The following is a 27,669-nucleotide window of genomic DNA, read 5'->3' as shown; positions in this document are numbered from 1 at the left end:
GGCTTTCCTTTTTAAGAATAGATGCATCAGAACATTAGATGCAGATCCCGTTTTAATAAACTAGAATGTCCATTCAACTAAGGATTTTTAATAATCATTTATTAATATATTTTTCAATTTTTTTCAGGAATGAAATTCGCTATGGTGGAAATGAAATTGGGACTTGCCAAAATAATTGAGAAGTACAAATTTAGACTAAGTCCTAAAACCAAATTACCTTTAGAATTAAATAAACAAGCTTTCTTTAACAAACCAAAATACGAAATATATTTGAATTTTGAAAGATTGATTTAAGAAATAATTTGTAAATTGAAGAAATATTATTAATTTCAGCAAAAAATACGATTACTATAGCTCGAACAAATATCTAATAACAACTTTTACGAAGAATTTGGTAACTGAGAATTTCATTTAAACGTTCTCAAAATACCAACAGTTGTTACCTTCTAACCAATATGGTCATCGTAGCCAAAAATAGGCTTGCCAGTAAATTCACTCAAGTTTTCTTCCACTAGTGTTGTTAGATCTAAGAGCTGTTGGCTGTGAATTAACAAATGAACAGTATAACCCTTAACTGGTATCCTCAAAATCTCAACATCAACTGGTATCGTCGGGTCAGCTTTGACCCGAAACTTTAAATGCACATTACTTTAAAAGGTCGTTGATATAATTAAAGTCGATTTAGTTTTTCCTTAGAAAATTTATTTTCCAAACGAAAATGATGAATATTTTGTTAAATTTGTTTCATAAGATTAAAGAAAGAAAGAAAAAAAAAAATCCACAATTCTGCAAGTACTGAATTATCATGATGCGAGTAAAACATACTTGTTTTGTTTTGGTACAAAAAACCACCGTTTTGTTGCCAGTAAAAACAATCAATGAAGTTCCGATGGTAGTTCTTTTTATTCGGAATTATATAAGAGGGGTTTTCTTTTTTATTTTTTTCGTAATGTCCCCGAGTAAGACAAATTTAGCTTTCCTAGTTGAAGGACCAGCTTAATTGAACAGAACCAGTTATCAGCAATAATATTTACTATATAATATTTAATATTAAAGAATTATATTAAAAAATAGAACTGAAAACAAACCCCAAAACATAAAAATAAAAAACTATTAAGAAAAACAGTTATAACGTCAATGTGACCCAAAACCTATATTTTATTTACTTGCACTGCTCAAGAACGACTGATTTGTTTTGGTCGATTGTTGGTGAGGATGAAAGAGGAGAATTCAGAGAAGGGGAGATGTTTATAGTTAATTCCTTCAAAATGCCACAGAGAAGAAAAACGCGCGGGTCAAATTTGACCTGCCGATTGCAGTTGAGGGTTAATAGTTAATTTGGAGTAACAAAGCTTTTTTAAAAAATTTGTTTAGATTAACAAATCTGTGACTCAAGTTTACTGGTTCTGCTAATGTTGGTGTCATTAAGCATTTCTCCACTTTCACACTAATAACCGTTAGCAAGATTGTAAACACTTGAAAGTAAACTTATTCAAAACTTTCTTTCACTAATTCCACTTTACTGCTACAGAAAAAACTGCCGAGTTGTACGAACACTTTCTCTAATAGCTGTAAGAAGAGAGAATGCTATCCCAGATTCAATCTTTTGGTTATGAGTTTTCATATGAAAACAGGTTTGGTTAATTTTTGTTCAAGAATAATTGATTGAAGAGGGATTCTGTGTTGATGCATCAGTCTTCGCATAAAGTGAAAGTTCAAAAAATAAATAAAACCAAACTTATACACCTAAATAATTTTATGGTTTATACAGGGTGGTCCATTTAAAAAGCACCAATCGCTAATAACTTTTTAAGAAAACGGAATTTCGAAAAAACCCACGAAGTAAACTATTTTTTTTTTTGGTCTAGTTTTCAAATTTTTCACCCCCGATGCTGTATCTTTATTTTTGGCGGAGTTACGGCTAAAAACCCGATTGGGGTTTCATAAGGACCACTGGTTTTGACAATGATTATGAAACTACATAAAAAACTGTGGAAAATGACGTTAACCCCGTTTCGATATCCCTAATATTAGACGAGATATTTAAGATCAAAGTTACAATTTTATCAACTCGTGAACGGTTTTCGATATTAATTTTCCTCCAGAAAAACACGTTTTGGGAGGTCCTCTGACTGCAAAAAAAATGTTATTTACGACGCAAAGAACAAAAATAATAATAATAATTGAAGACTTTAAAAATGTAGTGCAATGTAATGGTTAAGGGTGAGTCAGAATAAATTGGTTTTATCATCAAATAAAAGCAACCAACACATCATTTTAATGCACCCAGTTTGCAAGACTTCTTGACCTATGATTACGGTAAGAATATCTTGCCAGGGAGGGGCGGGTGTTGGTCTGTGGTCAAGAACATGGCTTTGTAAGTGAGAGATCACCAGTTCGAATCCCGCGTATGAGTACATTTTATTAAAAAAAGTATTATGATGTATTAAGTATTATGAATAACTGCATATACGCGGAATTCGAACTGATGATCTCTCACTTACAAAGTCTTAGCGATTGGTGCGTTTTAAATGTATCACCCTGTATATTTACACTTCTAGTTTCTAAAGTTTGAATCAAATCGATTATCCAGAAATGCTATAGTATAGGTTTCTAGGTTTGTCAAAAGTTTCTTGAACCATGTTATGGTGGAGTTATTAAAAGCTTTTACCCTAGTCTGAAAATTTGGTCGAGAAAACTATTATTTTGTTATAGTATTTGTAGAATAAGTCGCGTAAACCAAGTCTTATCAAGTATTACTTTTTGTTTATTGTTTTTTTAAATATCTGGTGACTGATGTAGGCACAATAATTTTACGGGCATCTTACTATTTAAGGCTTAAAATATCTACTCCTTCTGACACCTACAGCGTTTTTTATAACAAAGTAAACGCTTATCAATGACTCAGGGAACTCTAATGACTAAAACTTTTCGATTTGAACATTTATTTAATTTTTAATAATCTTTGAATAGTTTGTAAATATGCCCGCAACATTTAGGGAAAGAATCAGCTCAGTTTTAATAGCTGGTATACTCGTACAAGAGGATTGGATAAGGAGTTGTGGAATCTTTGCTGGCTGAATTTACGTAGTTTAGCTTCTTTTTTTAATCAGTTATTTAATACCTAAAAAATAATATAATTATAAAGTTTAATAATTATTAAGGTAAATAATTTAATATTTATTATTAATTGTATACTTTTGGTGACTAACATTCCCTAGCTAATGGGATCAACTCTACTAACACGTAATTTATTGTAAAGCAGTGTAATTAAATAAATAAATAAATAGGTACTGAGAAGTTAACTAAATTATGAATTATTACAACTAAAGAAATACCTAGTTAAATATGTTGGACAAGGGAAGTAATAGCTAAACTAGATAAATAGAATAAAAAATTAGGTATAAAGTTAAAGCTGTAATGCAACGGGAATGAGAAGTGAAATTTATGTTGTTTTCTATTTAAACAATGATACTAATTAGTATGGAAAGGAGAAACAACGATGAAGCGTTAAAGCATTAACCGTTAGACGTTCACACATGACTTGGGCTTACAATTGTAGTATTTTAGTCGTGAAGAGTGCCAACTAGTGTGACCGGTTGTCCCAAGTATACGCTTAGAAGTAGGAACAGTAATTTTAGAAATTTAGACTAGATTTAGTTTAATAATTACTGTGTACTCAAACAGGTGGTAGTGCAAGTTAAAAATGATAAGTTCACAATTTAAAAATAACGTGGATGCATTGTTATTAACGATCCTAATAATCATAGAAGGTAAGGAGTTTTAATTTTCTTTTTGCATAACTAACAATTAGTTGTCCGGAGGTCGGCAGTCCACTGAGAAGGCTTCGGGCGTTATTTGAACTTTAGTTTACGCAACTTAAAAGAAAAAAAATAAGTCATTCTTTTATTATTTATTTTTTTAATCTTCATAAACTCTTTTTGTGATTCTGAAGCTTGTTTGTTGTTCCATAAAGAAGTGAATACACTCAGGGTTAAGTATCTTTTTAATAATTTATTAACAAATTCAAGACTACCTGAGTAATCAAGAAATCGATATCGAAAATTTGGCACTATCGCAATAGTTTTTTACTCAAGGAGAAAGTAAAAAATTATCACAACAGATCAGATCGTTTTCAGGTTTTCATCATCTCCGATTTCAGGCGATGATTGTTACAATTAATGTAGTTTAGAGAACTGAATGAAAGATGTAATTACAAAAAAAAATCATGATTGCTCAAGCTTTAATTTTTTATTGGTAACCAAATTTTCTGAACTTCAAACTAATGTTGATATATTGGTGCATATAAATTTACATTGTGGAACCTATTTTTGTGTTGTTAATCTTAACGACTATCAATCATGACTTTCAGTAATTTGTCATTAAATTTTCTTACGTCTTAAAATTTGTAAAACAAAAGAAATCTCTTACTTCTATATTACATGTTCAATTTAACGGAACCATTTAATCCTCGAAACTTGGAATTATGGTTACATGTTTAATCCTTACTATTTATTTATCAAATTTGAAATTTCTACATTAAGAAGTTTTTGATTTATGTTGAATATACACCATCGACATACACACCTAATTTGTAAAATTTTTAAGTATTTGATCACTGGGCCGGACAAAACTCAAATTCGAAACGGAAGTGAAAGTAAAAACAGGCTTTCTTATTAGAGAAAGGTTTAGCTTCTAAATTTTTGTTAAACTTCGAATTGTTACTAATTGTTAGTTGACTTCAATGCAGGTTTACTGTATTAAATCCATAGTTTAAAAGGGAAAAGAGTTGTCCAGCAATCCAGAAGTCCTTTAAAAACAATTTTCTTCACAAGAATTTAAACAAAAAAGTGATAGGTACTTCATCAAAGTTGAACTAACCAATACCTAAAAAAATATCGTTCACGAATATAACTTACCATAAAGCAACTTTCTGTTAACTCCTAAAATTTTGCAATATGTGGTAATATTGTTGGTGAAATCCGTACAATATCATTGAAATGACACTTTAGAGCTCTAGCACAAGTTATTCTATCACCTTCAATCATTCTGTTTTTGTCTTCTGTCGATCTTCAGATGGAGAATAATCAGTTTGGTGCACAGTATTCGATTCACGTTTCTATCTTGCACGATATTTGCTGACTCAGACAAGACTGCCTGGATAGTTAACAGGTAGAATTTAGACATGAATTTACCTTATCTAGCATTCTTCCCTTTTCTTTTTAATTTGAAGGAGTCTTCTTCAGAAAATCTTGAAAGGTATTGTTAGGAAAGCGTATTCTGCTTGCTCCGTAAGTTGAAGGAAGGATTCAGAAATAAAACAACAACACCTCTATCTTGAGTCAATCAAAATAGAATTCCACAACGAAAAATAATTAGATTGATGTTTAAAATACTATGTCCTAAATGTATTCCTAAATTTCTGAAAATTGGGTTTTTCAATAAGTTTGAAAACCTGTGGTATACCAGGCTGTATAAAGTATAGTTTGTTGTGTCGTGAGTTGAAAATGTTGCTGAACTAATGTAAGTTATTAGAGATTAGAAATTAGGTAATTTTTTTCATTTTTTTTTTAAAATTATATAGGCTCAAAATAGAAATTATTTTTCTCCTTCATTGCACGAACTTTGTTCCTTCGTAATTTTTTCGTTTTTATAGTTAATATAAATTATATTCATATACTTTATCAAATATAGTTTTTAAAGGTGACTGCAAATTCAGAAAGAAATAAATATTTTCTATCACGACTATTTGTACCTAGACTAAGATGAAAACTATATTTTGATCAATTAAACAACCCATTAATAAGAAGAAAAATCACTTTTCATTAACATATTTTTCCATTAAACTATAAAAAATATTGTAAGTTAAATTATGAAGAAATAATACTGCAACTAATTTCATCAATGTGATGTAAAACATGTCAGTTAGAAAATAACAAGTTACACTTGGCATAGTATTAACAGCTAAATAGTGTCTGTGCAGTTGTACAAATATTTCCATTATTCCCACCGAGTGACATTTTCGATGTTAGTAATTAAATTGCAACAGTGTACATTTTTTTCGTCCCCTATATGAAACTAGTAATTAATTTGTATTACTAAACTATGTCTTAGTAATTAAAGAGCTGAATAAAAACTATATCTGTAAGGACGATATAGAGGAGTCGCTTTGGAATGTTGCCAGATAGAATTTATATCTTCTATAAAGTAAATGGTCAAGGTAAAGCCCTTCAATTTTTCAAGGACATAAATCTTTGAATAGGTCGGCCTGGTAGGTTAATTTCGATTAATTTAACGATTATTTATTAATGTAAGTGGTTGATTATTTATGTATTGAATCGTGTATTAATTACACTGACTGTATAGATACATTATCATCAAACAATCAATCAATCTCATTAGTATTACATCAATCAGTTACTGTTGTATTAAAGACCAATTATCAAGACTTTTATTATTTTTTATGCATTATTGTAAGGGAATATTAGATCTGACTAAATCAAAATTTATAAATAGAATGTTTACATCTTGTAAACTCTTTTGAGGTCCTCTAGATTACCGAAATTCACTTTTCTTGAAAGTGTTTTAAAAGAGAGTTCACATAAATATTTTTAGGTATATTTAGACTGAGCCTACCAAAAATACTTTAATTTTCGAGTATAAAAAGCATTGTTTTTATATAATCTTTTATAGCTATTTCATTTTCAACATATAAATGAAACTTTGACAAAAAAAAGAAATCATTTTGAATCAAAGCAAAAGCTGGCGCTATTACAGCCTTCTGCGCTTGCGCTATGTCCCCTCTTATTGTAATTACTGTTTGATAGTCTTGAGGGTCCCGAAGGCTAGCCTTTCGTATGCGGCCAGGATGCAAGCGCACCTTGTCTCTAATAAAAATCACAAATCATTTTAAACTGAACAAAGTTTATTAGATGTTCTGTTAATGGCCAGCCAAAAATTGTTCATCAATGCCGAACAAGCGTATCCATGCTAAAAATAGATATTAAATAGGATTTATCTTTAGAAATATTAATAAATTTTTCATAATTTTAAACCCATAAAATCTAATGTGATTCCAGCCCATTATCATTATTATTGTTAAAGGATATTGAATGATGTTACAAAATCTCACAATTTTATTTCATATACGATAGACTTAAATGTGAGATAATCAACAAGCTTCTGAAGTGGTAAATGTCAGCTGCTATTAATGTAGAATGTGGGATATTTCAAGAAGCAAATTACCAGCTTAGCAGAAATCATTACATGTAGTAGAATGACGTTCTATTTCATTACAAAATTGTAAAATTTCTTTCATTATCAAATCATTATGAAAAAATATAACTCAATTTGTATTTAGTCAACCATTATTGGAATTACATATTAAATTACAAAAAAAATAATTACAGACGTAAATCGTTTTTACTTGTTATTGTTGACTACAGAGAAATATCAATTTCACTTTTGGCAGGAAAACATGGCCACTTCTTCAGCTCCTCAGTGCTCCGATAGATGTATTCCCGTTTGAAAATGATATTTCTTATTACATGATATTAAAACCATACCATTATACGTCCATTCATTTATCTTTCTGAGACTCATCAGCTCTTTCAGGATGTACTAGATTTGGCTAAGTAATGCAGACTTCTTCTACTTAGCGTTTTAGTAACCGTTAAATTCGGTCATCAATCATTACACTGGTAAAACTTGAAAAAAAAAAAAAAATCTAGTGTTGTTCAAAGGCTGCAGTTCTTTCTCGTACTTATGCTTGGGAGTTAGGGATATTTTGCATTGTATTAGGAAGTGGTTATTTCTAACTGCCATCTTATATGGATACGAGTATCTCGAAGACCTCGGGCTTTGCTAGAGAGCCTGGATAATCACCAATTTACCGTACTTAGAAACCTAGTCTCTATAATTTGGAGTTCTCTTTTACAGAATATCTAGGACTATGGAGGAGATGGGCGAGTTGGCACCGGAGTGTGGTCATCCCTAACTGACAAATTGCAAAAAAAAAAATAATAATAATAATAAAAAATGTCGAGTCGTATTAATTTTTTTAAAAAAAGAGGCACAATTATGATACATTGCATGAAATATTTGTTAAGGAACTTTGTAGGCAATAAATAAGAAAAAAGACCTTGGCTTCAAAACATATAAAAAACACACCACATCTTCTTGTAGGTGGGTAAGAATCACTGGAAATCAGCCATGATCGTTTCGTAAGTGCCCAATCGTCTCACGACTCAGTTGTGATGAAATGTTAAAATATCTAATCTTCCCTTATAAGACAAAAGTTAATATTCTGTTTAATTAGATATTTGTAGATAATTTAGGATCAAAATTGTGAAACCAATAAATAATTCTGTATCAATCATTTCTGCGGCAAGAAAAATTTTAGATTTTATTCATACCTTAAAAAAACAAAACAAATTTTGTATTAAAAACACAATTGCGACTTTTCGTCTAAAAAAAATACAGCCTTTTTCAAGGTAGAATAAAATGGTTTATTGAAACGAACACAAGGCAAATTTTAATGTCATTAATAGTCTAAAGAACTACGATCAATAATTCAGTAAACTTATTATCTCCAGAGCTATTAAAGTTTCATTTAAATAAATCATTTTAATATTGCCTTGAAAATTATACGTATTTTGTTTGTTTTTTAACTTCGACAATTGAAATAGTTGAAATTAAATTAATTTTAATTCATCACTAGCCAAAAACAGTATGTGTTAATATTGCAGATTTAATACTGTAGTCCGGCATAATGTTATTATCGTTTCACTGCTTAAGATAACCAAGCTCTATTTGATGTAGCCTTGTTTGCATAAATTTTGTGCAATAAAGTGTTGCTCTTGTTCATCAAGTTTAACTCATGATGAAATCAATTTACTTAAGTGAAACTTGAAGAAATCCTTTGTGGACGCTTTTCTTCTTGCTTTAAAGGAATGTAATATTTAGTGCATAAAGGACATAAAAGGGAAACAAATTCAGACAGAACTAGAAGTGGTTCAAGAACTGTGATTAAGTAATGTTTACAAAGTGTATTGTGTAGAAGTTTCTGAGAGAAGAATTATTAACAGTTAAATATCGCTTCTGAGATTCTAGGTTATGTTAAAAATCTAGCCTTGATACAGTTTTTATTGCACATAGATACATAAATTACATTTAATAAATAGTTGTTGATGGTTTAAATGTAGAGCTCAATTGGTGCCCTTCATCAATGCTCTGATTTTTTTTTGTCTTTGAGAACAAAAATTAGAAAATTTAATTGAAAATAAAAGTGAAATTCTAAGAATAAAAGTGGGACACAAAAATGGCTAATTAATTTAAAAAAAAAAAGATGTGAAATTGTGGTAAACTTACCCAAAGGCAGAAGTGTATGAGTATGAATTGGTCCAAGTATTTATACTTTTGATGGGAAATGTCAAAATGATAATATTATAACGGTTTTTTGATAGAATAAGAAGAAAAGTACTATTTTATTATAAATTTTACTCCTCATTAATATTACAAATCATGCTCGAAATGGCCTCCACCATTGGAGATGCTGTTTCTTGCCAATTGCCCCTTACTGCCAAAGAAATAGATTCGGCTTTAACCGACTTACAGGTATCTATTATTCTCTGCTTTAGTTCATCTACAGATGCCATCCCGACTGATTCTGATACACCTAGATTTAGAAATGCTTTTAGATAAGCAGAAATAAGGAAAGAAAGAAAAAAGTTATGAATGATCGCCTTGTTTTTCAGGTATCCCCAAAGGAAATAGTCCATAGGTGTCAAGCCCGGTGAGAGAGGTGGCTACTGAATCGCCACCCGTGTCGATATAACACGCCCATCAAATTGCCTATCGAGATATCTCTTTACATGCCTGATGGTGTTATATCGACACGGTTGGCGATTCAGTAGCCACCTCTCTCACCGGGCTTGACACCTATGGACTATTTCCTTTGGGGATACCTGAAAAACAAGGTGTTTATTCATAACTTTTTTCTTTCTTTCCTTATTTCTGCTTATCTAAAAGCATTTCTAAATCTAGGTGTATCAGAATCAAGTCGGGATGGCATCTGTAGATGAACTAAAGCAGAGAATAATAGATACCTGTAAGTCGGTTAAAGCCGAATCTATTTCTTTGGCAGTAAGGGGCAATTGGCAGGAAAGAGCATGTCTATGCATCTCTAATGGTGGAGGCCATTTCGAGCATGATTTGTAATATTAATGAGGAGTAAAATTTATAATAAAATAGTACTTTTCTTCTTATTCTATCAAAAAACCGTTATAATATGATTTTGACATTTCTTATAAGAATCATGTTTCCATTCATAACTTCTAAAATATCGCTCACAGAAAAAAACCGTTCAAGTAAATCTTTCTTTAAAAAAAATAGAGAAATCTATTTCTGAAATAAAAACCGCACCTTCCCATTTGAAAAAATGAAGTTGGTGCCTGTATCTCGCTTCTGGCAGCACCGAAAAAAATTTACAAAGTAAATTTGGATTTCTAACAAAAAAACTAAGGGAACACGTATTTTTTAGTTTTTTTCTAGCTATCTTAGTTTTCGAGAAAAAGTCGTTATCCATTGGGACACCCTGTATACAAATATCCGGACCTCAAAACAAGATAAATATTGTTAAAAATAGGAGGAATTATTTTATTAAAAAGAAAATGGATGAATTGTAAGAAAGGTAAAATGTAGAACAAGGAAATTCTTTAATTTGTTTACAAAAAATTAAGTACATTAAATATATGTAAATAAAATAGAATAAAAAATATCAGCTACAGATCTTTCAACCAACAGCGTGTTCTAGATCTATATTTTCCAATGATCATATAAAACATAAAAAGATTTTGTTACCTTAAAATTAACCCAAAAAGAAGAAAGAAAGAATATTGCTTTCGACCTAGAACATCTTCAGGTCTTATGCTGTTGATAGTGAAGCAGTTCATAAGTAGATTACACTCATCTAGAAGTTCGATTTGCTTGTCTTAACACACATCTTTAGAAGGTAACTTAGTTCGGTCAGGCAACTTGGTTGTACATAAAAGTGTATGGTGGGTAACTGAAAACTTAAATTTGCCATTTGATTGAGGCTATTATCAAGTGAAGATACTTCGTTTGTTTGTGTTAACTAAAATTGTAAGCGTGGTGATAAAAGTTGAATGTTTCTAAGACAAGAAAGTCATACATTTCAAAGGCTTCATCTACACATAAAATTAACCATTTTGTGAATGTTAAGAGGTGTTTTACAGCGGATTTGGGTATTACGAAATGTGTATACCCAGAAACTAACTGATAAAACGTCAATAGATTAAATATTTAGTTTATTTTCGCTAAAAAAAATTTGCTTTGCAAGAAAGTGATGTTTGAATAAATAGTTACTGATAATTCAAGAAGAATTGCAGAAAAGGAGGGAAATAAGCTGGAAAAAAGTTGTAAATGTTTTGTAGTTGTAACTCCCACTCTTTATCCAAGTCAAGGACTATTATAATAGTCATAGAGGTAAGTTCTGTTAGACATAGAGGCAGACGGTTATGCACTGTCGCAGGTTGGGGAAGTGTCTTCCTCGTGCGCATAGTTTGGTAGAAATAGGTTCGTAGTCCGTGTAACGTGTTGGCTAGCTATATCTTGTGAATTTTTACGTTCATTTTTTTACCAGGCATAAACACTCTGTCGTGGAATGATATCCGTCAAATATATTTTACACAAATGCTCCCATGGTTGTCGGTAAATATTACTTACTTAGCAAATTGCTACCATGGATTATCTACAACACCGCCAATATAACGTTCGATCTAGCTAATCACATCGATTTAATTCACGAACTGAGTAAGCTACATTTATTTTATTTTACTCAAAATGGATTTTTTTTCCAAAATTTAATTAATTTTGAGTTATTAGATAATCAATACTTCAGAAGTATTTTAACTCTGAAATTTACATTTATCTATAGCGCTACGCAAAAATGTGTAACTTCCTGAGCACATAGTCCCTATCTACATGTAAAAAGTATTGTAGATTATAACTTAAGTTCTCTTGGTTATACAAAATACAAGCACAAAAGGCTAAAGCATATCTTGTTTTAATTAACTGATTGTAGTAAGGTTTTTTTGGCTTAGTATGTAAATTTGGACTATTTATCAATGTAAATATTAAGGTTGAGGAGAAACTCTAGGAATTAACAGGTTGTGAATAATATAGTTCTTAAATTAATTAATTATTAAATTACACGTTTGCAAAAAATGGCACTGGATTTGATGATTCTGATCAATTACATTCTTATAGTAGGTGAATCCTTTCATATTGTCGACGCTGTTGTGAAGCCTACTTTTTTGCAATTAATCAGAGATTTCTGCATCAATTTTTAAAATAACCGCTATTCATGACATACCTTTCGAAAGGTGTTTGTATATATAGATGTTTTTTTTTTTAGTAGTGCACATTTTAAACATATATAATATTTTTGAGAAAAATGATTTCAAAGTTTTTGGAAAAAATTAGAAACTTGCTAATTTTTATGTTTGGGCCACAAAGTGAAATACTTGATATTATTATTTTGGAATATAAATTAGCTTATTTAAAAGGAAATTTAACCTTCTTTCTAATGAGCTTATTGAAATTGCTGTAGCTTCATTGGTTTGAGAAAAATGGACAACTGTTACCTAAAAAGTAGTAATACCTTGAAAAAACTTAAAATTAAAAATATCTATAAAACGGAGCCGAATCGAGCCATAGTTTATATGGAATTTTTTGTTGCAAATGATGCCCAGAATCGCCTCCCGAAGTGACGGTAGTTTTATGCTGAACACCCTGAAAAGGCACTGCAGCCTGAAACCTCCTTTTGTACAATTTGTATCTCTCTTTTAAATTGTAAATAAATTTTCATTTCAAATTAAACTCTGGAATAAATGGTGGGTAGTTAACGATGGAGCAAGTTTTTTAAATCGTAACATCTCACGTCTTTGGCGACCAGAGCTTCTTTCAGAGCATTGCAAGTCTTCGGACAGTGCTCTCTTATTAAAGTTACACTGTCCATCCATGAGGCAAAGAACTGTAAGAAGCTACTATGAAGTGAAAATCTAAGGGCCAGCAGCTGGATTCGTACCCAGAATCACTGCTTGGAAATCCGTTAACTAACAGTTAATTTTCCTACGAGTATCGTATTTTGTATTTAGGTAGTTCTTGACGAATTAGGTTTAGATCATATCTTGACGGTTCTGAAGAACGTTGTTTGCTGCATAGCTGTGTACTGGTTGATCGAATACACCTACTATTCTAGACCAGGCATGGGCAACCTTTTTAATTCAAAGAGCAACTTGCAAATTTTGTGAACTGTTGGCAGAGCTATTCTTCATTCCGGAGAGAAATGTTTAAATTCAAGAGTTATTTTGTTCTGTTTTCCATCGAATATAAATTAAAAAAAAAAAAACACCCTTTTTTTGAACAACTTACGCAGCCTCGTTACCAGCCTGCTGTAATTCAACTAATTGATGCTGAAAATGCTGAAGATGGTTAATGTATATTTTAGCTAATGTAACATATAGCTAAAATAAAATGTTTTCTTCTCTCGTTTATTTACTGTCAGCTCCCTAGACAGTCATGTTTGATGAATTTAATAACATTTTGTTTCCTTATATCTTAATCTGTATTATGTTTGTTTTCTATTCAATAGACTTGATAACAATTATAAAATTATAGAAATAAATAATGATTTTTAAAGAGATAAGAGGGTTCTTTAGTAGAGTATCTTTTAAGTTTTGTTGAGGTTCAAGAAGCTATTATGGTGTACATGTTAACACACTGGCTTACCTTTCACAACTAACCAGCTAACAGTACAATATAGGTTACTCTTGCGATGATGTCAGAAAAGGATATTATTTTTCTGACGTTATTAACAGAATACTAGTTATTGTGTCTAAATTTTCAAATATGTCAGTTACAATGACCGAGAGTTGATGTGTATTCTTATACATATATTATTATATTCTTATGAGTTCCTTTTAAGTTATGTACATAATAAAGAATTGTTTCTTGAAGGCCAAAGTACAATAAATTCTCTGTTTGATAAGATAATTCGATGGTTCTCATTTTTATTTTTTTATGTTTTTTTTTTTAATCTCGCAATGACTCATTCTCCATTAAAATTTCGCTTAATTCCATACATAGAAGCAACTTTTAGTATTGAAATCTTTACAAATTTAAGCATAAAGGCAAAGAGACATAATATAAAGACACATTTCAAATCGTAACTTGTATTCTTATACTTTTGTCTTTTACTGTGAAATTCAAAAATTCTATAATTTTTACAGGTGCACAAGGCGATGGACTCTTCGAAGCATTAACATTAGGTACAAATTCATCAGGAATTAAAGAAGTGTGTACTTGGAGACGGGGAAATGATAGGGACCCATGTCCAGATCCGGATGTTCATTACTACCTATATACGGCTGGGTAAATAGTCTTAACATAATTCACTTCTTGTTAATTATTTTTCAAACTGAGGTTACTTTTTTTTTTAAGTGAAATGTTGAGTAAATGTTAGCTGGCGCGTTAGAGTTGCACCCAAACTTTTTTTCCGGGCAATGGTTGGTTTAAGAAGAAAATCATTACTTTTTTAATTTAAAATGATTTTTTATAAGGATTTAACACTTACATTCTTAAACAGTTTGTTTCTGAGATTAGGTTACAAAATAATTTTGGCAACATGTTCTCTTTAAAGAACAAAATATAAATAAATAATTATTTAAACTTTGGGCGGTTTTCGGACAGGCAGAATAGCGGGGGGTTACGGCGTCAATTCGTGGAGCGATAAGCCCAGTTTTCTTAAGACAGATTAAAATTTGTGCCGCTGAGTTTGTTAACAGAAAATAAACAATTTAAAAGCAGTAATTTTCTCAGCAATCCAGGATGCTCTGCTGACTATCCAGTTCTACGTAGTTGATAAAAGGAGTGTGAAACTGTAACTTCAAGTGTGATCGGCCATTCAGGACAAAAACATAGTCCTGCTTGAAAGCCTGGCCATAATGTTCAAGAACCTCAGCCCTTTAAGGCGAAGGAAAAAGTTTCAGTAGTACATCCAACAAAGCGCTAGAATGAGATTAACAGTTGTTACAACTATCAATGGGTGAAAACCAGAGAAAATTATTAAAATAGAAATAATTACTTCCCGTAAATAGTTCTTTTTTTGATCAGGGTAGGTCTTGTAAACTCTTTTTTCTACTTTTACCAAAATATTCTCTCTCTAGCACACTGCGCAAGTACATCAAAACTACTAAAACGTACATAGATGCCTAGCCCTTAAGTTTCACAAATAGAGTAAAACGAGTTAACAATACTGTAAGTTCAAAGCCATAATTTGTGTTTTGTTTAATCAGAAACAATATTATGGGATAACATACAAATTGTCAAAAGCGAGAAAAGGCCAATTTTACAGAGCCATACGACTTTGTCCCCAAAAGAACATGGTTTTTCAGATATAAGAACTGCAATAGGAAGTTTAATAATACACTTATTAGAATGAGATTTAATCACAATTATTCGCCGCACCATCTAGCCAGGATTGGGGTGGAAATATCTCACCAGTGTTCCTGTACTTCTGGAATAACAGCAGACGCCAATCATCTATTCCTGGAATGTGCTAACAGTACTAAAGGAAGAGAACAATTGTGGAGGGCTTTTCTAGCGACTGGATGTCCTTTACCTACCAATGTAAATATTATTCTTGCATCTGATGATGGCAGAATTTACACAGAACTCTTTGAGGATAACTCTGTAAATATTCAAAATACTAAAGAAGCCTCGAAAGAAGAATTTAAATCGCTGTTTTGCTAAGCTCGAGAGGCCAATAACCAAAAAAAAAAAAAAAATATCAACTGTTTTTTTCCGGCCCCAAACACCAAAAGGAACCACACCCACATTAAATAGCTATGAGGAGCAGTAAATCTAAAGGCAGCCAGCTGGATTCGAACCCCGGACCTCTGCGTTCTGAGCCCAGTGCTCTACTACTCTGACTAACAATAAAAAACTAGTTATTTACCTTTCTTTCCTTATTTATTAAGTTTACAAAACTTAATGTATTGCTTTATTCTAGGGTGTTTTGCATTTTATGTTGTATAAATAACTTAATATATTTAATGTATCTGGGATACGCAGTGCAATTTCTGTTAGTTTATATTTATTAATTGATTTTATTTTGTTTACAATAGGAATGGCGGAACAAGCTTAATATCCGAAGTAGATCAAAGTTCAAGAAGCTGGTTGCGGGAGAGTTATCATGACCCCAACAAGGACACTGTAATATTGATACATGGTTATGCTGGTATATCCGATGTTTTACCAATGGGCGTGCTCAGAGATGGTATAGTTGACTTTCTTATTATTACGCATTATTTTGAACAATTGGTGAATGATAAAAAAGATTTTTTTTGTAACAGTTTTTCTTTTCACACATTTATAAGGGTTGATCGTCAAAAAGTGCACGAAAAAGTGTAACGTTGAAAAACACCCAACTTTGACAATTTTTTTCTCTTTTTCTATAAAAGATAAAATTCCCAAATTTTCTTTAAAATAAAGGGCAAACCCTCCTTTATAACTGTAATTTTTTTACAATAACCCAGATCTAATAGGTTTTGAGAAAAAAGTTGCTGAAAATGAGCAAAACCGGCTTTTTCAAAAAATGTTCTTGTTGTTGTTCTTCTTCTTGTTACCTTTTTTGTAAACAACGTAGCGCCTAAACGCGAGAACCGATTTTCATGAATGAGGTGTCATTCGATTCAGAATTTTATGTAGATGTGCCTTTTGGGGGTCTCGACCCTGTACATCGAATGGGAGAGGAGTTAGCCCCCTTTATGTAAGGCCCCCTCCAAAATTATTATTACTAATTACTCTGTAAATCTTGGCCTGATTTTGATAAAATTTGGTTGGATGATAGGGTTAGGGCTCCCCTACGTAACATTAAAGCGGAGATCTGCTCTTACACTTGTTAAGGAGAAGTATAGCAATCGTTTCAAATTATCGACACGTGAACCGATTTTCATGAATGAAGTGTCATTCGAATCGAAATTTTGTACAGATTTGTATTTTCAAAGGTCTCAGCATGTTTGTTTTGAGTCTACAGAATACGTAGAAGCATTCAAGGTTTTATGAGAAATATTTTTTTATGTATCACACATTTAAATGTTTGTAATTGTTTATCAGAAGTGAGAACTGTTTATTTAAACTATTTAATGAAAAATACAGATCTTCCATTTTATTGCGTGTCAAAGAAGCCGTGGGTGCTTTTCAACGTTACGTTTTTTCGTGCTGTTTTTGACGATCAATCCTTATACAACTGTCCAAACGGATAGATTCAATACTTTCTAATAGTTGGCTAAGGCCAAGAAACACAATTTCCTTCAAGCTTAAGATCTGTGGTGTCGTTCTCCGCCAACTGGCAAAGAGAGTTGTAGTACTCAGAAGATGGAAAGTTAATCTAAGTATGTAGCCTATGGGGAGCAAAAGCATTCTAACTTACATAACAATAAAACTCTTTTCCTTAGTTCCTGAAGAAAAACACCCGAAATATCCGAAACGTTGAACCAATAATCTGTTTCATTCGTAAATTTATTAACTGTTCGTGTAATTTCAAAGCGAGAAGTTCATGACATAATTTAAAATAGTATTTTTTATGCCCTTACTTTCTGTGTTAATAGAAAAAAAAAAAAATCTATTCAGAACAAGGTCTATTGACCATTACCATTACTACAAAATATCCGTTATTAATACATGAAAGAAAAATAATACGTGACAAAATTTCACCCTATTGATTGTGTACTATTTTTCTTTTATAGGTAGTGCTCGTTTTAAGACAGAAAAAAAGACGGTTAAGAAACGTATATGATAAAGGTTTCCTTATATAAGTCATGATATTAAAGTCACAACTTTGCCATATAAAGAAGTAAATACAGTAAGCAATCCATGCGAAGCAGTAACGGTGTATTGGGACAGGCATGAACGTCCCGTCGCGTGACTATTGGAGCACCAAAATCCCATTAAATCCAAGTTTCAACATTAGGTGTTGCCATTCCTCTTGTTCTGAAGTCTTGTATACTAATTTTTAGAAATAATAGTTAAAATGCTTCTCTTATTTGATAGCAAATATCTCTATTATCTCTCCGTTTTCGTCAAATTCATAGCTTCTACTTTTTTGTTCTATCAACTATTGAAATAGTTAAATTTGAGAGACAAATTTCAAATTGTCATTTTTGGGGTCAGTTTTCACTTTTTGGTTATCCTGTTTTATTTCAAAGTTAAGATTTTAGGAATAATTACTTAAATTTAAGACTGTATTTGTATGCAGATAGATTTGTAGTTAGTAACACGAACTCTTTGGCCGTACGCTAAAGATTCTCTTAGAACCCCCAAAAATCATTTTTTTTTTTTTTTACAAAAACAAAAAAAAAAAAATGTTTCAAATGATAGTACATTAGAGCTAATCACATAGAATTAGAGAAAATCGGGAAATAAAATGAATTAGAAGAGTTGAAGTACTTCCGGTTCAAAATAAGGAAACAATCATTTAGTTTACGTGTTTTTATGAAATTATTTATGAAATAATAATGGGAATTCAACTCTTAACCATACTAGGAAAGCAAAAGAAAATAACCATTTCCTTCCTTGGAAATTAAAAGTAAATAACAGTGAAGGAGTCTTTTTTAAATGGGCAGGTTTTAGTTAATGTCCAACAATTTTGTTTCCGTAACATCGCGCCGTTGAATCGCAAGATATATATAATTATAAAAGTTTAAACATTAATTTTCGCAACATACAGTAAATTGCGATAGTACTAATTTTCAGTTTATTTCAATTCCAGCTAAATAATCCGGGTCAATGGAGATGACCGTCAAAAAATTGTCAATGTCCATATTAGAAAGCTGATGGATAATTCTATCGTTTCTGCTTAACTACAAGGTTATTTTATTTGACTAATCAATTAGTTTTTTTCCCCGTATCTACGGATATTTTATTATTATTACTATTCCTCTTTGGGGAAGAGATATAATTATTTCTAAGAAAGGACATTTTGGCCCAATCATTGTAAAGAACGGTCTCCACAAATTGTAATGTTAATAATTTTGAGGACAACCTAACTTTCGGTAACAATTATTATTACAAAATAAAAACAATTTAATGTATAACAGTAAGTAATAAGGTTTTATTCCAGGCCCCCAAAAACAATTAAATAAATGTATTTTGTGAGTAAATAACATTCGAATTTGGAAATTAAATTTCGATTAAATATACGATATTAATAAAATTTCAGTTGAGAGTAACCTGTCGATTGGAGTATTTGGATAGTAAGGTCATTGCTCTGCTAACTTCTCGAAGAGTCGATTTTTATAAAATTTTATTGCTCAAGAAAGTAAATCAATCGCTGGTTTTTCTGACTTACCAAAATTAACTTCGTTATTCTAATTCATAATATCCGTTCGACCAATCTATTTTCTATTGAAGCTTTTTGCTGCAACTACACGTACGAGTATAATTCCCCAATTGCGAGATTATACTGTTTGAGGAATGATTCTTTTAATCACTTTCATAGCATTATTTACTTCTTTAAACAAATTGTCTTTAACAAAACAACTAGACATTTCTTTTAAAAAAAATATAACTTATTATTCTGTATATTTTTACAATTATTACTAATTTCAGCCATAAAATTTATTATTATTATTTTTATGATTTAAGGCGCGTCAACATCTAAGGTTATTGGCGCCCGGAGCTTTTTTCAGTGCACTGCCGGCCTCCGGACAGTGTTCTCTCGTTACAGACAACACTGTCCATCACCGGACAGTGAGCTGTAAGAAGCTCCTAGGAAGAGAAAATCTAAGGGTCAGCTGCTGGATTCGAACCCGGGACCTCCGCGTGGGAGTCCAGTATGCTAACCCCATAGCTAATCCCTTCCCTGTATATTATTATTATTATTATTATTATTGTTGTTGTTGTTGGTCAAGTTTATGACCTGGGGACTACGTCATCTTCAGGAATTACGCTATTTGGCAATATTAATTCTTTTAGATTTTTATCATCGAAGATTGGTTTATCTTCTAAATTTTACCTGCGACTAGTCTCTGAATCGAAAGCTTGGCTAAAGATAATAATAAAAAAAACAATATGATTGAAATTGGCAATAATTTTTCTTCCTTTTGGATCAATGAGAACGTAAAAAACGTAAAAAATTGTTGATATATAATTTAAAGTTATAGGCGCCACGGTAGCCGAGTGGGTTAGAGGCGAGACCTGCGACGCTAATATGTATTGTGGTACTGGGTTCGATTCCCGGTCTTAGGCCTTGGATTTTATTTGATGGTTAATAAAAGAAATTTACAGTAAAGTATGTTTGCTAGTCGCCCCCGTCCACGACACCTAATTGGTAGTTGGACGTTAAGCCCCGCCTGAAAAAAAAATAATTTAAAGTTATACTATATAGTAGAAAATGGCAATGAATTTAATGTTCTAAATACAATAGGTAAAGTAATTGGATCGTATAACAATAACATGCTGGTATTATTAGTGATAAAGCGAGGGCTGACAATGAGAACTCAGTCTGTAAACATTTAGCTTCGGGACGAGTTTTGTAATCTTCTGTAAAAATGACAGTAATTGTACAAGCATGCAATCAAAACCATTCAGCAGATTCGTTGAGGTCACCAGCACATTATTTATCTTAGCTGCAATCTTTATTTAAATTTTTTACTATTATTGTTGTTATTTATTCTTTCTAACATTATATTCAATGGTAATTTCACCTAGAAAAAAGATTATTGAATCTATTTTTCTGCAGCTAGATGTACAGGAAAACTTCCTTAAATTTGTTTTTGGATTATGTAAAGAATGAACTAATTATTCAGGCCGCTTTTCCAATTTTAGAATTTCAGTTTTATCATGTGCAGAGAAACTAATACAGTAAATAAATAAAATTAGATATACAAACTACAATAGTTGGCTGGGACAAAAAAAAATTAGATAAGTTTCGGACGTGCGAAAGAAATTTAAAAAAACTTATCTTTTTTGGTGCTAGCCAACCAGTGAAATTTTTGTTTTAATTCAATTTATTTATCAAAAATAGAAATAGTTTTCCTTATTACCAACATCGACAGTTAACTTTAACGATACTCGTACTTTTCTTATAAAGCAATATTCTTGCAATTTACGTATATTAAAATAATAAATAGAAAAATTAATTTATGATTTCAAATAGATGTTGTTCAATAAGAAGCTTTAAGTTTGAGATAACCATGTAGAAGATGATCAAAAACATATTAAATTTTGGATTTGATGTATTGTATTTAATATCCAACAACAGAAACTAGAGATACCAGCTATACATTATTTAAATACTACTGGCAAGCTACTTTATTTATTTATTTATCATCATTTATTTATGCTGAAGAATCATGACCAAGTGTAGAGGCATCTGACAGTTATTTAACTAGTCCATTTCAGGAAATGTACATAATTATTTCGAGCCAATATTCCGCACATGCAGTTGTTTTGAAAGAATTATTATTTTAAATCAAAAGCGTGTCAACATTTGAGGTCATTGATATGCATAAAATCCTCTTATATAAAAAATAAAACGCTACTTTTGTACTTTATCATATTTTTATTTATTTATTGTCAACAGCTTATTTGACCAACTCTTCCTTCAACGTGTACGTTGTAGACTGGAGTCCTTTATCTAAAATTCCTTGTTACGCATCTGCCGTTCACAATATGAGGCCAGTAGCTAAGTGTGTAGCGACATTTTTAACATTTCTACGAGATTCTGGAGTTGATTTCTTTAGAACTACTTGTGTGGGACATAGTTTGGGTGCCCATATATGTGGGATTCTATCTAATTATCTCCTCTTTAGAATGAACAAAATAATAGGTAAGTTTAATTATCTAAAATATTGTTTTTAAATGAACTAAAATAAAATTTAATATTTATCCGAGGCATATTTTCAAAATCCAATTACCTTTTTTGATGTTAATTTAGAAAATAATTGTCGCAAGTGAATATTCATTTATAATTGAAGTTTTTGCCTTGAAATTTCGCCGCCTTTAGAAATAAAAATGTATATTTCTTTTAAAACAGGTTTGGATCCTGCTAGACCGCTTATAAGAAGCCAATTGAAAGGGCGTTTGGATCCTGGTGATGCTCAGTTCGTTGAGGTAATACATACAAGCTCAACATTCGGAGACGCAAGACGATCTGGACATGTTGATTTCTGTGTTAATGGTGCCAGAATTCAACCTTTTTGTGCTAATGCTACAAGTTAGTAAGTTTATAAATGATCTTATTATATTTCAAATTGTACCTTGCTTCCACAAACTGAAAAAAAAAAATGGTTTATCCAAAGATAAAAATTATAAAAATAACATAATTTGGGATTAAACAATTCTTTAATTCATTCATGGTGTCATAGGTTAACAAAATCCTGTCGCAATCATGGTAGAATACTAAAAATATGAAAGTTTTCTAATAGCCAAGCGACAGAGATATTCTTATTTATTTACATATCTATTTACAACCCAGATAAAATAAAAGAAAAAAAGATAATCTTTTACATACAAATAAGTGATAACACGATTTTTAAACGAAGTAATAATCATTTACATTTTTGCAATCTTAGATTATTCTTTATGCATATTCAAACTCGTACGCATTCTTATCACTCACTTGCAATTTACACTGTGAAGAAATAAGAAACGGAATAAGTTCCAACGTTAATAAATGTGATATCCCCCACATATCTCGCAGTGTTTCTAAACTAATCTACTAGAATCAAGAAGTGCTCATCTTCAACGACCTTCGCTTTTGAAAAATTCACAATCTAGCAGGAAACTTCAGAATATGTAGTCATTCGTGATCTATAGATGCTGGAGTTAGCCAATAAAGATGGCAAGTTTAAATTTCAGCACTTATAGAAAAGTTATAAACAAATAAACAAAAAAAAATGAAGTAAAATAGAATCCTGGGCAAAGAAGTGGCTGGGACTTCCTTGTAGGCTGAAGACCTAAATTATTACTCTCGTATCTCCTCCTCACATTCTCCTCTCTCCTGTAGAGAGTGCTACCGCTGAGTAGCTTCTCTTCTCCTGCTCTCCTCCCGCACCATCTCATCATATTCAGTCTTCATATTTACTTATTGTACACTGTATACAGATTGTAAATAAAAAAATAAATTAAAAAAAGAAAAAAGTATTTTCTTGTGACTTTGCAAAGAATTTCCTACAGAGAATTTTGGGTACCCATAGAAGTGCTTTACATTGGATAAAAAAGCTCAGTAAGTAAGCCTTACCAGTAAGACAAGTAAGCGATTTGCACGGAACACAACTTAGAAAAGCAAGTAGGCCTGAATATTAAAAGAACAAAATCTAATACTCCCTTTTACCAATTCATAGATGGAAATCTTAAGAGTTAAAAATTAACTCTTACCAATTATTGGTATGTATCTAATTAAAAATAAAAAGTAGACGTTTTAAAGTAATGTTTGGAATTCAACTAAGAAAACCTATACCAACCTTGAAATCCAGATGCCTTGACTTTCATTTACTTTGAAACATTTCATTATGGTGTTTGTTTAGAGACGTGTACCGTCATTTCATAATTCAATGTTTACAAAGAGCACAAGTTTCATCATAACCAGTTGGGATTTGTTATTTTATTAATCAGTTTGTCAATTAGTGTCACTTTATCGTGCATATATTTTTCTTTCCAGTCTTTATTCATATTGAACGAATGCCTTATTTAATCAAATATTATTTTTTACTTAGATGAAGCTTTGTGTTCACACATTAGAAGCGTCTGCTACTTAGCGGAAAGTTTAAATCCTAACAAAGCTAAATTAGGTGTACCATGTCTACGCAGATGTCTAACTGGTGTACAAAGACCTGTTTGGGACAATAGAGGATTACCTATACCTATGGGACACTCAACACCTGAATGGTAATTTTTGTATTTGCTTGTAGAATATTGGTTAAATATTTCATCTGTAGATTAAGAGACAAAATATAAATATAGGTGAAAATTCAAAATTGTATTCAGCAAATTTAACTACTTTTTAACGTATAAAAAATTTAATGCATGATGTGTTTGGAAGACAGTTTCGTACCAGGCCTACAATAATAAGATCCTCTCCTTCTGTAACTTAAACCTAAATAATAGTATACTTATGTTGCCTATATTGTTGAAAATGGCTTCCTTCTTTGGGAATAGCAATGAATTGAATGATTCTAGAAGCTCTAGGACAAAGTCAAATAATAGTTTCAGACTCCTTTTGCAGATATAAATAAGGTTAAGAGGGAAGCTGTTAAGTTTGAATGATGTATGTGCCTTGGATAGATTCAGAGGTTACTCGGATACTATAATTGTTATGTACCACCGGTATAAAGGTATAAAGAGATTATCATGTTGCTATCCACTCGCCATTAAACCAAGAAAACCTTCATACTTTTCTACATCTTACAGACGCATTAGCCTATAGCAAATCCTTAGACAAAATCTTCAAAAAGCTACTATTTTAAGAAGGATTCTCCCTCACCTTGTAACCAAGCGTATTATCCAGACCACCAGTTTGGATATCGGTGCTGCCATTCAACCATTCAGTAATACCACCTACCGGGTGGTAGATCTCATAATTACCTCCCTTGTGTTGGGGCAGTACTGTTTTAGGGGACCTTCCTAGACGTGCTCTAGCCTTCGATAGGCTCTGGGCACCTGAGTCTGCTGTCCCTTCTTAAAGATATCCTCCCATTGATATCCCATGTGTGAGTGTTTTCTTTTGCTAGACTTCTTCCAGCAGGAAGTACACAAAAATTTTATTGGCTTCTTCCATTATCAGATATCATCTCCGTTTGTATTGTTCCGATTTCAATGATTCCATTACCAAATTGTAGAGAGAAGTTAGCTGTATAACTGGTATAAATAGCTATGCATTAGTGCTAATAGTTCTTGAGATAAAGCGGGTTATTTTTTGGACGTTTTTAAATTCCTTTAAAATTCAATCCCTTATACATATAACTCTATAATGAAATATGGATTGGAACAGTGGGGTTCTAAAAAAATGTTTCAATAACCTTCACATCCGAACTGCCTAATTCAAGTTCCTTTTAATTGTTGTAAATGCTACTTTGTATTTAAACAATTAAACAATGCAAAAGGACCTAAAAATTCTCTTGTAATTGAAGAAATCCTCACCAGTTACCACAAATTCCAGAAATACCTGCCTGCCACCTTGAATCCTCTTATAGACCAGCAATCCTCCCACTGCTCCTTTCTGTAGCCCGAAGAAGCATTAGCCCAGAGACTTGCTTAGTAACAATGCCAGATAGCCAATAACTACCAAAACTCTATACATTTAATTGGAATAATTATAAATGTTATAAACAATTGTTAATTCCTTAAACAAAATTCTTTATTTTTTTGATCGCTTAGAACTTTTTGTTTTATAACTAATTTATTTTTGTTATTTCAATTTTGCGCAGGGCCGATGGGATGTTTTGTGTGAATAATGAACATGCTCCTTACTGCCCCTCTCAGGAGAGCCCCGTTGGAAATCCTCTATGCTGTGTACCACCTAAACAAAATATTAACTCTAATTTAGTGTAATATTGTATAATTTCTTAATAAAAACACGATTTTCTTCTAAGTAGAAGTTAATCATTTTCATAAAAGTTTTCATGAAATCATCATAGAAGTTTATTACAGAGGAATTTTTTATCTACTAAACAGTAGCCACAAACAACATTTACATATTTTCAATTTGTACTTTAAATTAAATTCGGAATTTATTTTAATGTAAGTGGCCTGATATAATGCTTAAATTGTTGATGAATCAATATTCATTCATCAACCACTAGTACTTAGAGAAAATGTTTATTGGTACTCTTGCTGTCTATAGTACCGAACTTAGCGCTAAAAAGTTTAATTTTTTTTTAAGTATAAAAGATTAAACCAATCGCTTACAATAATATGTTTTTGTACAACGTTACAGGAATTTCAATGTAGTTATGTATGTTTAAAAGATATATTTCTCAGTTTTAAGGAAATAAATTATTTATTTTACATTATTCGAATGCTAGGTGTCTCTTTTTCTAATACTAAAAATAGAAAAAAAAAAAAAATTAGTACAAATGAATTTCGGTAGTCATTTTTGGACGAATATGATCCTATTACCAAAGAATTTATTTAGGATAGTAAAATATAAAATGTATTATTACATAATGAATGCATTATTACATATTTATTTAAATTAAACTAAATATAACTCAGATAACTATAGAAGAAAATTTAGGTAATAAAAAGAAGTTGAATTTTGACCAAAAATAAAAAAGAAAAATGTATTTTCTCAAAAGATTATTTTCTGAATACTTGAAGTATTTTGTTTAAAAATTGAGGCATATTAACATTAAATTGTATTTACAAAAGTTTTGGTAACTTTTATTTCAGAGTATAATTAGTTTATTTTTTTAAGAGCTATATTTACATAGATTTATTTATTTTTTTAAAATTGTATGCTCCAAATTTTGTTTTTTAAAAAATATTAGAATCAAACCAGTGATTGCTTGTGTTGGTTTGTGCTTTCTAATTTCCTAAGTTAATTATTTATATTTTATGTAAATATCACTTATTTATAACTATTTTTTTCAAGTATAAATATGTACTTAATGGTTTTTGTTTTCATGGAATATAATACTATTAACATATCTATTTAAACAAAATTATGCTGATTTTATGAGAAAATAAGTTGTTTTTGAATCTCTTTATTTTTAGTTTTATTTCATTTAAGAAATGAACAATCTAAAATAAAAGTGAAATTATCCTGAATATACTCAGCTTGCAAATTTATTTATACTATGTGACAAGTGTAATTACATTACTGAACTATGCAGCTATTTTACTAATACACCACAAGATTGCCTCATAAGTTAATAAACGTAATGCATGTAAATTATCTTTGATTTGTATGATGCTTAATACTGAGCCATGATAATATTGTAAAACTTAAAGTAAACATCATTTTGAAGGGATTAGCTATGAGGTTAGCATACTGGACTCCCACGCGGAGGTCCCGGGTTCGAATCCAGCAGCCGACTCTTAGATTTTCTCTTCCTAGGAGCTTCTTACAGCTCACTGTCCGCTGATGGACGGTGTTGTCTGTAACGAGAGAGCACTGTCCGGAGGCAGGCAGTGCACTGGAAAAAGCTCCGGGCGCTAATGACCTCAGCTGTTGATGCGCCAAAAAAAAACATCATTTTGAACTGTCACAATGTTCCAAAGCTAAAAATCACGTGATGTCTGAGGTATTTCAGCAAACATTTTTGTAGCTCTTCAAAAATAAAACAAAAAATCTACTACGTTTTTTTTTTTTGCCTTATTAGTTATAGTTTCTTCTAAACTTTCTAGTATTTGCTGCCACTTACTACATTATACGAAATATTTAACATTTTAACATTTAACATTATTCTAATAATGTATATTTCCATTGAAAAGTTTTTTTATCCTTAGTTCTTACGGGTTCTTAATGTCCAAGTGTTCGCATTATCGCTACAAAGGTAGTGCAGGACCAACAAACCAACTAGCCACCATCTACGAGTAAAAGTAGAAACGCAATTAGAATTTGGATTTACCGTAAGTTGAAAT

General features: G+C 31.2%; 2 protein-coding genes across 4 annotated transcripts in view; both read left to right on the top strand.

The window, feature by feature from the left end:
- The window catches only part of LOC141457107 (uncharacterized), a 28,961-nt gene extending 28,190 nt beyond the window's left edge, over window positions 1–771 (top strand). Inside the window, exon 14 of the mRNA XM_074133637.1 lies at window positions 128–771. Within this exon, the coding sequence (XP_073989738.1) occupies window positions 128–294 (167 nt within the window). The 3' untranslated portion in view covers window positions 295–771. The remainder of the gene's footprint in view (window positions 1–127) is intronic.
- Window positions 760–27,380, top strand: LOC141456698 (phospholipase A1-like). Of its 3 annotated transcripts, XM_074132901.1 has the most exons (8): window positions 11,518–11,595; window positions 11,663–11,832; window positions 14,313–14,454; window positions 16,209–16,360; window positions 21,668–21,913; window positions 22,121–22,300; window positions 23,802–23,973; window positions 25,512–27,380. In XM_074132901.1, exons 2-8 carry the CDS (start codon window positions 11,721–11,723, stop codon window positions 25,633–25,635), a joined length of 1,128 nt encoding a protein of 375 aa, XP_073989002.1. In that variant the 5' UTR covers window positions 11,518–11,595; window positions 11,663–11,720; the 3' UTR covers window positions 25,636–27,380. The 3 variants fall into 3 exon arrangements, with proteins under 3 accessions (XP_073989003.1, XP_073989001.1, XP_073989002.1); XM_074132902.1 differs by lacking the exons at window positions 11,518–11,595; window positions 11,663–11,832 and adding an exon at window positions 760–3,773; XM_074132900.1 differs by having other exon boundaries at window positions 11,516–11,832.
- Window positions 27,381–27,669: the final 289 nt, after the last annotated feature.

Source organism: Rhodnius prolixus, unplaced genomic scaffold, assembly GCF_049639745.1.
Source record: "Rhodnius prolixus isolate KJV_2025 unplaced genomic scaffold, Rpr scaffold_10, whole genome shotgun sequence".
NCBI lineage: Eukaryota > Metazoa > Arthropoda > Insecta > Hemiptera > Reduviidae > Rhodnius > Rhodnius prolixus.
Note: the sequence above shows the minus strand (reverse complement) of the source record. Positions and strands in the feature narration are given on the sequence as shown.

What these genes read in the sequence shown, in the direction of transcription:
- LOC141456698 (XM_074132900.1), top strand. Translation starts at nt 11,721, where the DNA reads ATGGTTGTCGGTAAATATTACTTACTTAGCAAATTGCTACCATGGATT. An exon ending in TACTACCTATATACGGCTGG is followed by an intron (nt 14,455 to 16,208) that starts GTAAATAGTCTT and finishes TGTTTACAATAG; the next exon opens with GAATGGCGGAACAAGCTTAA. An exon ending in TAGAATGAACAAAATAATAG is followed by an intron (nt 21,914 to 22,120) that starts GTAAGTTTAATT and finishes CTTTTAAAACAG; the next exon opens with GTTTGGATCCTGCTAGACCG.